This window comes from Astyanax mexicanus, chromosome 20 (assembly GCF_023375975.1).
Source record: "Astyanax mexicanus isolate ESR-SI-001 chromosome 20, AstMex3_surface, whole genome shotgun sequence".
In the NCBI taxonomy this organism is placed as follows: Eukaryota; Metazoa; Chordata; class Actinopteri; order Characiformes; family Acestrorhamphidae; genus Astyanax; species Astyanax mexicanus.
In genome coordinates this window covers 7,666,376-7,679,354 of record NC_064427.1, presented here as the reverse complement: position 1 = coordinate 7,679,354, position 12,979 = coordinate 7,666,376, and the positions used below count along the sequence as shown (strand labels likewise).

The 12,979-nt window shown below is 38.5% G+C and overlaps 1 protein-coding gene across 6 annotated transcripts in view; it reads right to left on the bottom strand.

Annotated features, from left to right (window-relative positions):
* The window catches only part of gramd1ba (GRAM domain containing 1Ba), a 131,844-nt gene that overhangs the window by 9,926 nt on the left and 108,939 nt on the right, over positions 1-12,979 (bottom strand). For all 6 annotated transcript variants that reach the window (XM_022681024.2, XM_022681026.2, XM_049468405.1 and 3 more), the window contains 8 exons: positions 11,611-11,791; positions 9,908-10,051; positions 8,871-8,989; positions 8,488-8,630; positions 7,397-7,500; positions 7,070-7,273; positions 3,413-3,503; positions 1,669-1,776 (listed from right to left, as the gene is read on the bottom strand). In XM_022681024.2, coding sequence (XP_022536745.2) covers positions 1,669-1,776; positions 3,413-3,503; positions 7,070-7,273; positions 7,397-7,500; positions 8,488-8,630; positions 8,871-8,989; positions 9,908-10,051; positions 11,611-11,791 — 1,094 coding nt within the window. The remainder of the gene's footprint in view (positions 1-1,668; positions 1,777-3,412; positions 3,504-7,069; positions 7,274-7,396; positions 7,501-8,487; positions 8,631-8,870; positions 8,990-9,907; positions 10,052-11,610; positions 11,792-12,979) is intronic.

Sequence of the window (12,979 nt, the reverse complement as noted above, 5' to 3'; positions counted from 1 at the left end):
AAAAATTTGAATATCATTGAAAAGTCACTTCATTTCAGTAATTCAGTTAAAAATGTGAAACTCATATATTATATAAATGTATTAAACACAGAGTGATCTATTTTAAGCGTTTTTTTTTTTTTTTTGTATTGTTGATGATTATGGTTTACAGTCAATAAAAAACCCCATAATCAGTGTAAAAGACCAATTGGTACTTTTGGCAGTGTGGGCAGTGTGCCAAGTCCTGCTGGAAAATGAAATCAGCATCTCCATAAAAGTTGAAAGCAGAGGGAAGCGTGAAGTGCTGTGAGATTTTGTGGGAAAACAACAACTGCACTGACTTTAGACTTGATAATAAAACACAGTGGATCAACACCAGCAGATGACAAACATGTCTCTCCACCAAACCATCACTGATTGGTGGAAACTTCACTCTAGACCTCAAGCAGCTTGGACTGTGTGTCTCTCCACTCTTCCTCCAGACTCTGCTCCCTTGATTTACAAATGAAATGCAAAATTTACTGATGGTCAGTGCAGATGGTGTTTCCCAGGAAATCGTACAGCACTTCATGCTTCCTTCTGCATGCTTTCAACTTTTTATGGAAACGCGGATTTCATTTTCCAGCAGGACTTGCCCCATTGCTCACACTGCCAAGAGTACCAATTGTCAATAATCATCAACTGTAAAAGAAATAAATGCTTAAAATAGATCACTCTGTGTGTGATAAATAAAATAACAAACCTTTCATTTATATTCATTATTTTAGATGCACCTGTAACAATAAAAAAAAGCTAAACTTTGTCTTTGTACAAAAAAATAAAATAAAAATAAACTTTTTTGCTAAATCAATGTACTTATATGGGGACAGTAGTTTATTTTAACATTTCAAAATTATTCTTGTCATTTGAGAACAGATAAACCCAACTGGTCAAAAAAACTAAATTGTAGCTTTATACATTAAGCAAATCTACTAGTTTCCCATTTTTCTGTCTGGACTGGGTGTAGGAACTTTTGACTGGAATCAAAGCTAAAAGTAGATATGGTAACACTTTCTATGAATGTCATCTTTATTAGACTCTATAACTACATTCATAATATATTATAATGCATTCATAAGGCATTAAAAACATGGCTATAAATATTTATAAAAATGCATAACTCACTATAGCCATGTTTATTAAGCATTATTACTTGTGATTATAATACATTATAAGCTATGCTTATGATATACATGGTAAAATAGTTTATATCTATCGTTATTAATCCAGTCCTGCAGTGAAAATGTATGTCACTTTACTTGGAGCGCACAAAGAACTGTTATAATACATTATAATTGACTATAACTAATATTATATTCAAGACAAGTATAATTCATATAACATGTTATAAACACAGCTATTAATGCATTATAATGACAGTTTGTGACGCATAAGAGAGTAGAGTTTTATAAATATGTATAGGCATGTTTATATTATTATTGTATTATGCATTATACTGTGTTATGAATATGGTTATAGAGTCTTATAGAGATGACATTCCAAGAAAGTGTTACCGTAGATATAATATTATTGTTTTTTTTTGGTGGCTACTTTTTTTTGGCCAGACAGTGTATATTTTCTTTTCTTTTCATTTCTTTTCTTTTCTAATAAGCACACTCGCGGTCCTCACTTGCGTGTGTGCGCTCGTACCTCTCGCCGGGTCTCAGGCCCTGCAGTGACGCTAAGCTCTGTGTGGTGTACTCCAGCACCCACAGCTTATAGAACAGCATCATGTTGAGAAGAACCAGCAACACCAGGCTGTGAAACAGCAGAGCACAAAAACACCAGTCACCTCTTCACCCCTCGCACACAGCTCAGCTCGGGCTCAACACAAGCCTGGCAGATGTTCTGTTATCATATGCTGGGCTTTGCTGACCTCTAGTGGCGGCATGCTAGCATACAGCTACATCTGTATTAAAAGGTATTATACCTTACACAGATCCTACAGGATGCAATGAGGACAAGAGAGAGAAAGAGAGAAAGAGACAAATGAAGGCCAGAAACAGAGACAGACGCGAGAGATCTGAGAAGTGATGAGAACAGATGCAGATTATAACACAGAGAAACACCTCCTTCACCTTATTGCACCAAAAGGTCTACACAGTCCAACAGTCTATACAGTAGAATATTATAACCATCCCCCTTGTTTTCTGCTTCACTAACAAAAAATATACACAGTAGGAGAAATGTAGTTCTACAATTAGAGACTGCAGTCCTGTATCTGTTTCTCTGTATAGTTCATTATCATCAGAGAAATAACCTGTTTTTCTTCAATGGTCAGGACCCCACATGATACTTACAGAGTAGTGTTTTTATTATTTGGGTGGTGGGTCATTTACTTTCAGCACTTCAGTGACTTTGGTCACATGGTGATGGTGGTGGTGTGTGTATGAGGTGTGGTATAATCCATCAACCTTTATAACCTATTTAAACTCATTGAGGATGGCCCTCATTTACAATGTAGCCGAGCGAATACATAAAAAAAGAGATTATCAAAAAAATGTAAAAATAAAAAGACTGAGCATTCTAATAAGATATACAGTATACGATATGTTAAAATATCAAATCAAAGGTAATAAAAATGCTAAACATGCAACTACAGATAAATAAATAAAACTGAGTAAAAAAAATAATAAGCAATAACTAAAAACAATAAAAAAGGACAGCTAAAACAAGTAGCATGTCAAAATATTGAGATAGCATCTCAAAATAATGACTTATTATCTCAAAACATTGAGTTAGTATCTCAAAATATTGAGCTAGTATCTCAAAATATTGAGATAGTATCTCAGAATAATGACTCAGTATCTCAACATATTGAGATAGTATCTCAGAATAATGACTCAGTATCTCAACATATTGTGATAGTATCTCAAGATATTGAGCTAGTATCTCAGAATAATGACCTAGTATGTCAAAATATTGAGATAGCAGTTCACTTAATAATAATAAAAATATATGCTGGAAATTTTTCTTTTAGGTGGAGGGAATGGGCTTCCATAGGTTGTCCTATAGTTTTTCATTATTGTCCACAAAACACTGTCCACAGGACACCTGACGCAGGATGCTGTTGGCTGGATATTTCTGTTTTTTTTGGGCTATTGTCAGACCAACAGTAACACTGAGGTTCGGGTTTAAAAACTTCAGCAGCACTGCTGTATCTGGTCCACTCATACCACCAGCACAACAAACTCTACTAACACACCACCACCAGCATCCCGACAGTCTGTAATTACAGAACTACAAAGTGCTCCTACTATATATGGCCTGTGGATCTGAACAAAAAATAAGAATGGCACAATGAATATAGAAACAAAAAGGAGGTCATAATATTGTGACTGGACTGTGCAGAGACCAACGTTTCTCAAAGCAGAAACTTGTTTCTTGAACTCACACAAAGCTGATGATGAGCAGCAGTTTGGAGACGCTGTAGAGGGCCAGGCCACCAGGGCCCGGGTCAGGAAGGTGTCGGGTTTGCGTGGAACCTGAAGATTATGGGAAGATGGAGAAAAAGCATGTCTTAGAAATGTACAAAATACATTACAGTGCCGTGAAAAAGTAATTGCCCCCCTGTAGATGTTTTTTTTTATTTTTTATCATATTTACATTTTTATGATTACAAACAAACTTTAATATCAGACAAAAATAACCTGAATAAATGTAAAAAGCACTTTTCAAATGACAATTTTATTTATTAAGGGAAAAAGTACTATCCAAACTAATCCAAACTAGCCCTTTGTAACAAAAAAAAAAGTGTTTGCCCCCCCATAAATTAACTGTGATTAATCACACTTTTTGAAAAGCTACGTTCAATTTCACTACTAAACACAACCAGGCCTGATTACTGTCAGGCCTGTAGAATAAAGAAATCACTTAAATAGAACCTGTCTGACAACATGAAGCAGATAAAAAGATCTCAAAAAGCAACACATTATCCTCGATCTGAAGAAATTCAAAAACAGATGAGGAAACAAAGTCGTTGATCATTTACCAGTGTGGAAAAGGGTACGAAGTACAAGTTTTGGAACGCCAGTGAACCACAGTGAGAGCTATAATTCACAAATGGAGAAATCATGGAACACTGGGGAACCTTCCCAGGAGTGGCCAGCTGACCAAAACTATTCCAAAAGGGCATGAACAACTCATCCAGGAGGTTTAAAAGAACCCAGAACAACATTTAAAGAACTGCAGGTCTCACTTGCCTCAGTTAGGGTCAGTGTTAATGATTCAATAATAAGAAAGAGACTGGTCAAAAGTGGTTCCAAGGCAAAAAACACTGCTGACCAAAAAGAGCACAACAGCCTTTTTCACATTTAACAAAAAACATATTGATGAACCCAAGGACTTCAAAGGTAAATATTCTTTGGACTGACGTGACAAAAGTGAAGCTATTTAAAAGGAATGTGTCTTGTTACATCTGATGTAAAGCTAACACAAAAAACAAAAAAAATAAATAAACATCATACTGAATGTAAAACATGGTGGTGGTAGTGTGATGCTCTGGGGCTGCTTCCCCGTTTTAAGCCTGGACAATTTGCTCTAATAGATGGAACCAGGAATTCTGCTGTTTACCAGACAATCCTCAAGCAGAATGTCTGGCCATCTGTTTTTTGACATCAAGCTCAGGTGTACTTGGGTTCTGCAGCAGGACAATGACCCCAAAGCACACAAACAAGTCCACATCTGATTTGCTTTAGAAAACGAAATAAAGATTTTGGAGTGGCCTAGTCAAAGTCGGATTGAGATGCTATGGATGATCTTGGCAGGTGGTTCATGCTCGAAAACCCTCCAGTGTGTCCGAATTAAAACAGTTCTGTAAACAAGAGTGGACCAAAATTTCTCCACAGAGATGTGAAAGTTTTTGCAGTTTTTGTTCTAAGGTTTAGGGGGCAAACATGTTTTCACACAGTGCTAGATTGGTGTGGATAGTTTTATTATTATTTTAAATAAAATAATTATTTAAAAAAATGTGCTTTTACATTTATTTAGGCTATTTTTGACGGGGGACTGTATGTACACAACTGTACATAAAGTCAAAATTCTAAGTCTAAGACCAACGATGGCCAGAGAACACCTAGACATCACAAGACCTGGACATTTTGAATTTTGAGTCTTGCCCTGATGTATTTCATGTCACAGCTAGGGTTTCCTGCATGCACACCTCCCACAAAAATAAAACAGGGGCTGAACTTGCTAGGAAGGTCTGATCTGGCCATGTTGGCAGTTGTTTCAAATGTTCTCCACTTGTAAATAATTATTTAGCAGACAGTGAGACAGCTGGCTTCTAATTGCTTTGATTGTTTTGGCTTTTATTAAGTCCCTTGTCACACTCATCTGCGTCTACAACCTTCTTTATGAAGGCCTCAGAGAGCTCTTTGGATTGCGCCATTGGGATTCCACTCACTGCAATAATCAGGAGCAAACCAAACTAATGTCTGAGATTTAAATTCAGATGGGATTAGTGGTGCGTGGGGAGGTGGGGTAATGTAATTAGATTGTCCCCCAGGTTTAACTTAATACAAATCAACATACAGCTCTGGGAAAAATTAAAAGACCACTTCAGTTTCTAAATCAGTTTCTTTGATTTTGCTATTTATAGGTTATATGTTTGAGTAAAATGAATATTGTTGTTTTATTCTATAAACTACAGACAACATTTCTCCCAAATTCCAAATAAAAATACTGTCTTTTAGAGCATTTATTTGCAGAAAATTAGTAATAGCTGAAATAAAAAAAAGCTGCAGAGCTTTCAGACCGCAAATAATGCAAAGACAAAAATAAGTTCAAAAATAAGAGTTCAGAAATCAATATTCGGTGGAATAAACCTGGTTTATAATCACAGTTTTCATGCATCTTGGCATGTTCTCCTCCACCAGTCTTACACACTGATTTTGAATAACTTTATGCCTTTACTCCTGGTGCAAAAATTCAAGCAGCTCAGCTTGGTTTGATGGCTTGGGCTCATCCATCTTCCTCTTGATTATATTCCAGAGTTTTTCAATTAGGTCAAATCAAAGAAACTCATCATTTTTAAGTGGTCTCTTATTTGTCTCCAGAGCTGTGCATGGCTAAGGGTCAATATCAATGTTACATGTTTCATCGTAAGGTTTTTGATGGTCTTTAAGACTGCATTTGATGATACTTTTAAGATTCCTGAAATTTCTTAAAGTAATTTTTGTTCTTTACTTAGTTGAGTAGTTCTTGCTATACTATAATGGTGCTATTCACTGTATACCAACTCACTATATACCTCTTCACAACACAACTGATGCTAACTCACTATGAGAGCAAGAAATGTAAGCAATTAACTCTTGATTGGTGTGAAAAAGCTTTTATATGTTTCTATGCTGCATATACTGTAACTAGAACAGACTACCAGAAAATATTAGAAATGACCCCAATGTAGAAGTGTTCAAATCCTGGTACTAAACTTTACTTTTATCTTGTGCTTTTAACTAAAACAATTTAACTTCTCTGCACTTTTTGTTTTTATATAATTTTATTTCTAATTTTTCCCATTTTCCCCCTATCACTAGTGATGCCCCAACACACCAGGAGGGCGAAGACTAGCACATGCTTTCTCCGATACATGTGAAGTCAGACTCCGCCTCTTTTCGAGCTGCTGCTGATGCAGCATTGCTGAGCAGCATCACAGCGCGCTTGGAGGAAAGCGCAGCGGCTTGGTTCTGATACATCCGCTCACAGACGCCCTGTGCTGCAGACATCACCCTAGGAGTGATGTGGGGAGAGAGCGCCATCTACCCACCCGGAGGGAGCAGGGCCAATTTTGCTCCCTCTGAGCGCCGGCAGCTTGATGGCAAAGCTGCATGAGCGGGGGTTCGAACCTGCGACCTCCCGCTCCATAGTGGCAGCGCTTTAGGCCGCTGGACCACTCGGCTCCCCAAACTTTTTTTTTTTATTTTTTTTTTTTTATTATTGTTGTTTTTGTTATTCTTTTTTATGTAATTTATTTTTACTTTTATTTTAACTATTTTTTTAATTTATTTTAATTGTCTTTGATTTTAATTTGTTGGATGATTGGCTGGCAGACCTGCCACATGTTTGATGCGATGGATGACCTCCTCCTCATCCTCAGGTGTGGTGACGGGACTCAGGGCCTCGTCCAGGTGCTGCGGCCGCAGATGAACCATCGGCCTCTTCCTCCGCCTGGCCGTGGCCGCTCGCACCGCTTTGGCTTTGGGAGACTGCCCATGTGGTTCTGTTAACGCTACCTCCATCTTACTTAGCTCTAGTTCTGCAAATGTACAAATACAAGCACAAATGCATTATTGCATACATAGACACTTCTGCTGAATAAGACAGCGACAGAGTTCACAGTTCTGATAAAGTTAAAGGGACTCCCTATTCCCACACTCACCTAAATGTCTAAAATATTCATCCAGGCCACTCCAGAAGTTTCTCTCAATAAAGCCCTTGACCAACCCCCACGGCTGCTTCCTGTACCGCAACTCAGTCGACACCCTGCAGAACACAGCATTATTAAAATAGATGATTATTATTAATAATATAAACAGTCCAGTTAGAATATTAAGACTACCCTCTTGTTTCTACACTCATGGTCCACCTTATCAGCCTCCCTGACCATAATAAAGAAAACAAGTTCATATTCATAAAGTTTTACGAGTTCAGAAATCTGTATTTGGTGGAATAACCCTGTTTTTTAATTACAGTTTTCATCATAGACAATGTATAGCTGGACAGAGCATCATCTCTCAAAAGTGAAGCCACCACAGGTCGGGCGCCCCCTGCTGTTCGGTTGCAGAAAGCTGTGTAACCCCACCCATTCCCATAGGTTTCAATGGCAAAACAGAAAACTTTCAATCACGTTTTTTTTCCCCAATATACTGTAATTCTACCTCCATTATTTAAATGCAACAGCTATTGTAACCTCTTCTTATATTGTCAAATTTTTATATCCCCACATAATTCGTTTTTTAAAAACATTATTCAGCTCTATTTAAAAAGGTGTGGTTATTGTAAAAGGGCTGGGTTGCACCTAGCCTGGGTGGGACCAATGACTGTATGGGTGGGACCATAGACTCTCTGTGAGCTCTGTGGAGGCAGCCCTCAGGGGCGGGGTTATTTAAATGAGTAGGCTGTCTCTCCACAGTGTTTCTCCCTCCTCTGGTCTCTACCGCGCAGACTCGGGTTTCAGGATCGCCAACACGGCGGAAGATTTTGGCTTCATTTTAATTAAATGAATGAGAACGGTCACAGGGCGTCCATCTTTTTTACAGTCTCTGGTTTTCATGCATCTTGGCATGTTCTCCTCCACCAGTCTTACACACTGCTTATGGATAATTTTGTGCCACAGTTCAGCTTGGTTTGATGGCTAGTGATCCTCTATCTTCCTCTTGATTATATTCCAGTGGTTTTTAATTGGGTAAAATCAAAGAAACTCATCATTTTTAAAGTGGTATATATATATATATGTTAGAGAGGGCTCACCTCAATCTGCACTTGTTTTTAGCCACCCTGGTGAGTACGTAGCGGTTAAGTGTGTAGAAGTAGTCGTGATAAGGAACGTCGTGGGTGATCACTTCAGCGTCGATGATGTAGCACTCGCTCTCTTGACTAGCTTTATACAAAGTCTGGAACAGAAACAGAAACAAACAAAAATCAAGAAACAGCAGGTGAATTTTTCAAATACACACACACACACACACACACACAAGAACTCCAGCTAAAATGTGCTACAAATAATAGGCATTTGTTTGTAGTATGTCAGACCTTAGACCATTAACCATCTCTTAGCTAAAACCATGCAATGAATCATCTCACAGTGGAATACTGAAGATTAACTGAGTGCGGAGAATAAGCAGAGAGCAGACCTGGGTCTCGGTGACCGTTGCAGTCTTTGGAGCCAGAGGGTTGGTGAGGGAGATGGTGTACATGATCTCTCTGCTCTGGTCCCCCGTCTCCTCCTTCTTCCAGGGCCGATAAACCACATCTGAGGAAAAAAGGGGATGCTCTTGTAGCCAACACTCTGGAATGGACAGCACTCTCTTAAATCTAAAATATACATATTGATTTTTAATAATTAAATCTAGACTAAGTTTCTATATACTCGAATTATATTGAATTATAAGGCACACTATCAATAAATAAATGTCAATTTTCTGGTCTATTTTTATACCAGAATATAAGGCGCACCGGATTATAAGGCGCGTTTTATAAGGCCACAGTAGTAACTAGAGGTAAGAACGGGGGTGTCGCCATATTTTCCCTCTAAATTCAGCAGTAAAGCTAAGCTAAGTAAACAAAACTGTAATTCTTAAAAAAACAAACAAACAAAAAAAAAAAACATTTCAGACAAGTCAAACGAGCGCAGGATGTAAATCTACACAGATTTCTCTCCTGAAAACTGTTTATTTGGGTAAGTAAAGTGCTTCCGATTATTTAGACTAAGCTGGAGCATTAGCGTTAGCGGCTAACCTCTAGTGATTAGCAGCTAATGCCACCCGACAGCGGAGACTGAAATATTTGCCTCTGAACAGCAAAAGAGCAAGCCCGGCTAGCAGCTAATGCTAACACTGCTCCAGCAGTGCTATAAGGAGGTTAGCAACAGGCTACAGGCCGATAAAACTCACCTTTGGACAACCAAAGAGCTAGCGCTTAGCGCGGTTAACGGCTAAAGCTAATAGTGCTGGAGAACTGAACTGAAACTCCTGTATAATGCTGTACTTTAGCAGGGTGGCTATACTGCTCCTTAATGCCTGACTGGTAGAATTCACAGGATTAAAAGGCGCACTGGCGATTTTTGGGAATAAATCGTATCAATATCTGTGTAACTAATTCTGTTTGGTGAGTAAAGTGATGTGCAAAGGGCTTGGCTTATACAGAACTGCCCATGCATTTTGGTGCTGACCAGAGAAGCGGCGCAGCTCCAGGAAGTCTCTCATGAACTGGGACTCGGTGAAGAGGAGGTCATACAGCTTATCCACACTGAACTTATAGATCTCGTTGATGTACTGCTTTCCATTCAGATCCTCATGGAAGGCCTGGACTTCTCCTGGAGGAACAGAACAGAGAGAGAGAAGACACATGAGTACCGACTAAAGCAGCCAGGCTTTAGTATTACAACTGTAGAGTAAACTGTTGAGTAATTTACATTTGCCATTAATATGCGTTTTGTATATGGACAGGAGTACAGTGCTGAGCATGTAATGTGATGACTGCAGTCACAGTGCTCTAGCTCAGTCTTATGGTATTAACTATCTTCTTATAGCCTAGGCCAGGGGTGTCCAAACTTTTTTTGTTGGGGGCCAGAAGGAGAAATATATTTGAAGTCACGGACCACACTAACAAATAATGAAATATACCACTTTAAATAATACTTTTTTCCTGATTATTTCATTTACACACCATTTTACTTGACTTTTACTTGACTTTATCTTTGACAGTGTTGTGTAAACTAAGATTTTTCAAATTTATGTTTCATTTCATGATGTCTCTTAATATTAAACTCCTTAATTACGGCAACTTTTAGACTTTGGCCTGTTTTTCTGCACTAGAAATGCGCACTCTCTCCGCTTTTAGACTCTTTGCCCCGTTTTTCTGCACTAGAAATGCGCACTCTCTCCGCTTTTAGACTCTTTGCCCCGTTTTTCTGCGCTACAACTGCGCACTCTCTCAGCTTTTAGACTCTTTGGCCCGTTTTTCTGCGCTAGAAATGCGCACCCTCTCCGCTTTTAGACTCTTTGGCCCGTTTTTCTGCGCTAGAAATGCGCATTCTCTCTGCTTTTAGACTCTTTTACTCCGTTTTTCTGTGCTAGAAATGCGCACCCTCTCCGCTTTTAGACTTCTTGGCCCGTTTCTGACACCTAGTGATCAAACTTTGAATCTCACATTATAAAAACCTGATTAACAGTGGGCCAACTTTCATTATATTTCTGAAATACCTCGCGGGCCGATTCGAAAAAGGAAACGGGCTGCAAATGGCCCGCGGGCCGTAGTTTGGACAACCCTGTCCAAGGCCATCTTTGTGGAGAGCGACGATTCTATTTCTCACATCCTCAGAGAGTTCTTTGCCATGAAGTGCAAACACAAACCCAAAATGAAAAAAAAAAAAAAAAAACATTCAAAGAGCATGAAGAACAACCAGTGGGACGACCCCATCCTTCTCTAGATCACGCCAAAGAAAGAAATCTTCTAGATCTGTCTTAGGTCTTTAAATAATTATTTTCTTATTGTCTGTCAAAATAAAGCTTGTAACATTAATTTTTTTTTTTCGGATATTCCTAAATAAGTTATTTTACTTCAGAAAAAAAGGGTTTTGTATCTAGCCTGTATATGGTACAATGCATTTTAAGGGGTTAAATGTCATTAAATATCCAGTTCATCATTCCTATAACCGCAGAACTTAAAAATCTTTTTCTGAATAAAGAAAAAAACATATTAATTTCTTTTCATTTAGAATTTAGCTTGTACATGTTTCAATTATAATAGCATAATTTTCAATTGTGGTGTAACCCGAGGTGATATGACATCCTTACCAAGCAATTAATCGGGTGAAACATCTGAACAATTAACAAGGTGTAATTAAAGGGTGGTTTCAATTCCTGATTATACCTTCGTCGTGAGTTTCCGAGGAGTCGCTGAGCTCTGTGGGCAGATCCTCATTGTCGTTGAAGTCGAGCGAGGGTGAGGGCACGGGGGCACTGGACTCGGATAACTTGTTATCCGGCAAGGGCAGGGTTAGGAGGTCCTCAGGAAGACAGCCAGTAAACTCCTCCTCTGGTGCTAGGTCATACTAGAAGTGCAGAATGCAGGCATTAATTAATATTATTTTACTAGACCACTATGATTCAAAAAGAGAGCAGAAAGATGAATGTACAATACCATTTCACACCTTTGTTCCTTCCACCTAATCATACCCGTCCATGAAGTGTTAGGGCTATGAGAGGGTTACAAGAAACTGCTGGCAGTGTGGATGCTCAAGCAGCCAAAGAAATCCACAAATGTAGTATTTTCTTTGTTAAAAATCAATATGAAAAACACTGCAGTATCGTAGTGTAAAGTAGTTTTCACCTATTTATTTATGTTTTTTTCTTCATAATAAGCTTAAAAAACGTCCAGTAGTTCTTCTCGGTAGCTAGCAGGGTTGTCCCATTTCTTAAGAAGAGGATTTCAACCACTTCTTCTTGTCACTCATTTCCTCACGAGTAGGGATACACATGAGAAATGGGATTGGGCCAAAGAACCAATAAAGCAAACAAAAACCCAAAATTAAAAGAAAAAAAAAAACACAACCACTGAGAGGAACCAATACTTTTTTTAAGATAACATTTTTTTCAGATATGCTATATAAAACAGTACCATATTTTTCAGACTATAAGGTGCACTTAAAATCCTTTAATTTTCCCAAAAATCGACAGTGTGCCTTATAATCAGTTCAAAAGTCACTACACAGAAGTACAGCCTTATATGGGTGAGTTTTCAGTGAAGTTTCTCCAGCACTAAGGCTGGGAGCAGCAGCATTAGCATTAACCGCTAACCACAGCGCTAGCTCTTTCTCTGTTAAGAGGCGATTACAGTATATTGGACTGTAATCTGTGTTTTTGATGTGTTAAAACAAGCTGTGTGGGACAAACCGCTAGCTGATAGTGCCCTGGGTTACCGGAAAACTCAGGGTTCCTCAGTCTAGCGCTATCAGGCGGCATTTTTGTCCTGCTAGCACTGCAGTTAGCGGCTAATGCTAATGCTGCTGCACCCAGCCTTAGTGCTAAAGAAACTTCACTGAAAACTCACCCTTAGACAACATTTTGGAAATCTAAGCGTACTGTAAATAAACAGAAGCACTTTACTCCCCCAAATAAACATTTTTTAGGAGAGAAATCTGTGTAGATTAATATTTAGCGCTTGTTTGACGTTTTTTTTTTTTTTTTTAAGAATTACAGTTTTGTTTGCTTAGGCGCTTCCCTATTAGAAGGGAAACATG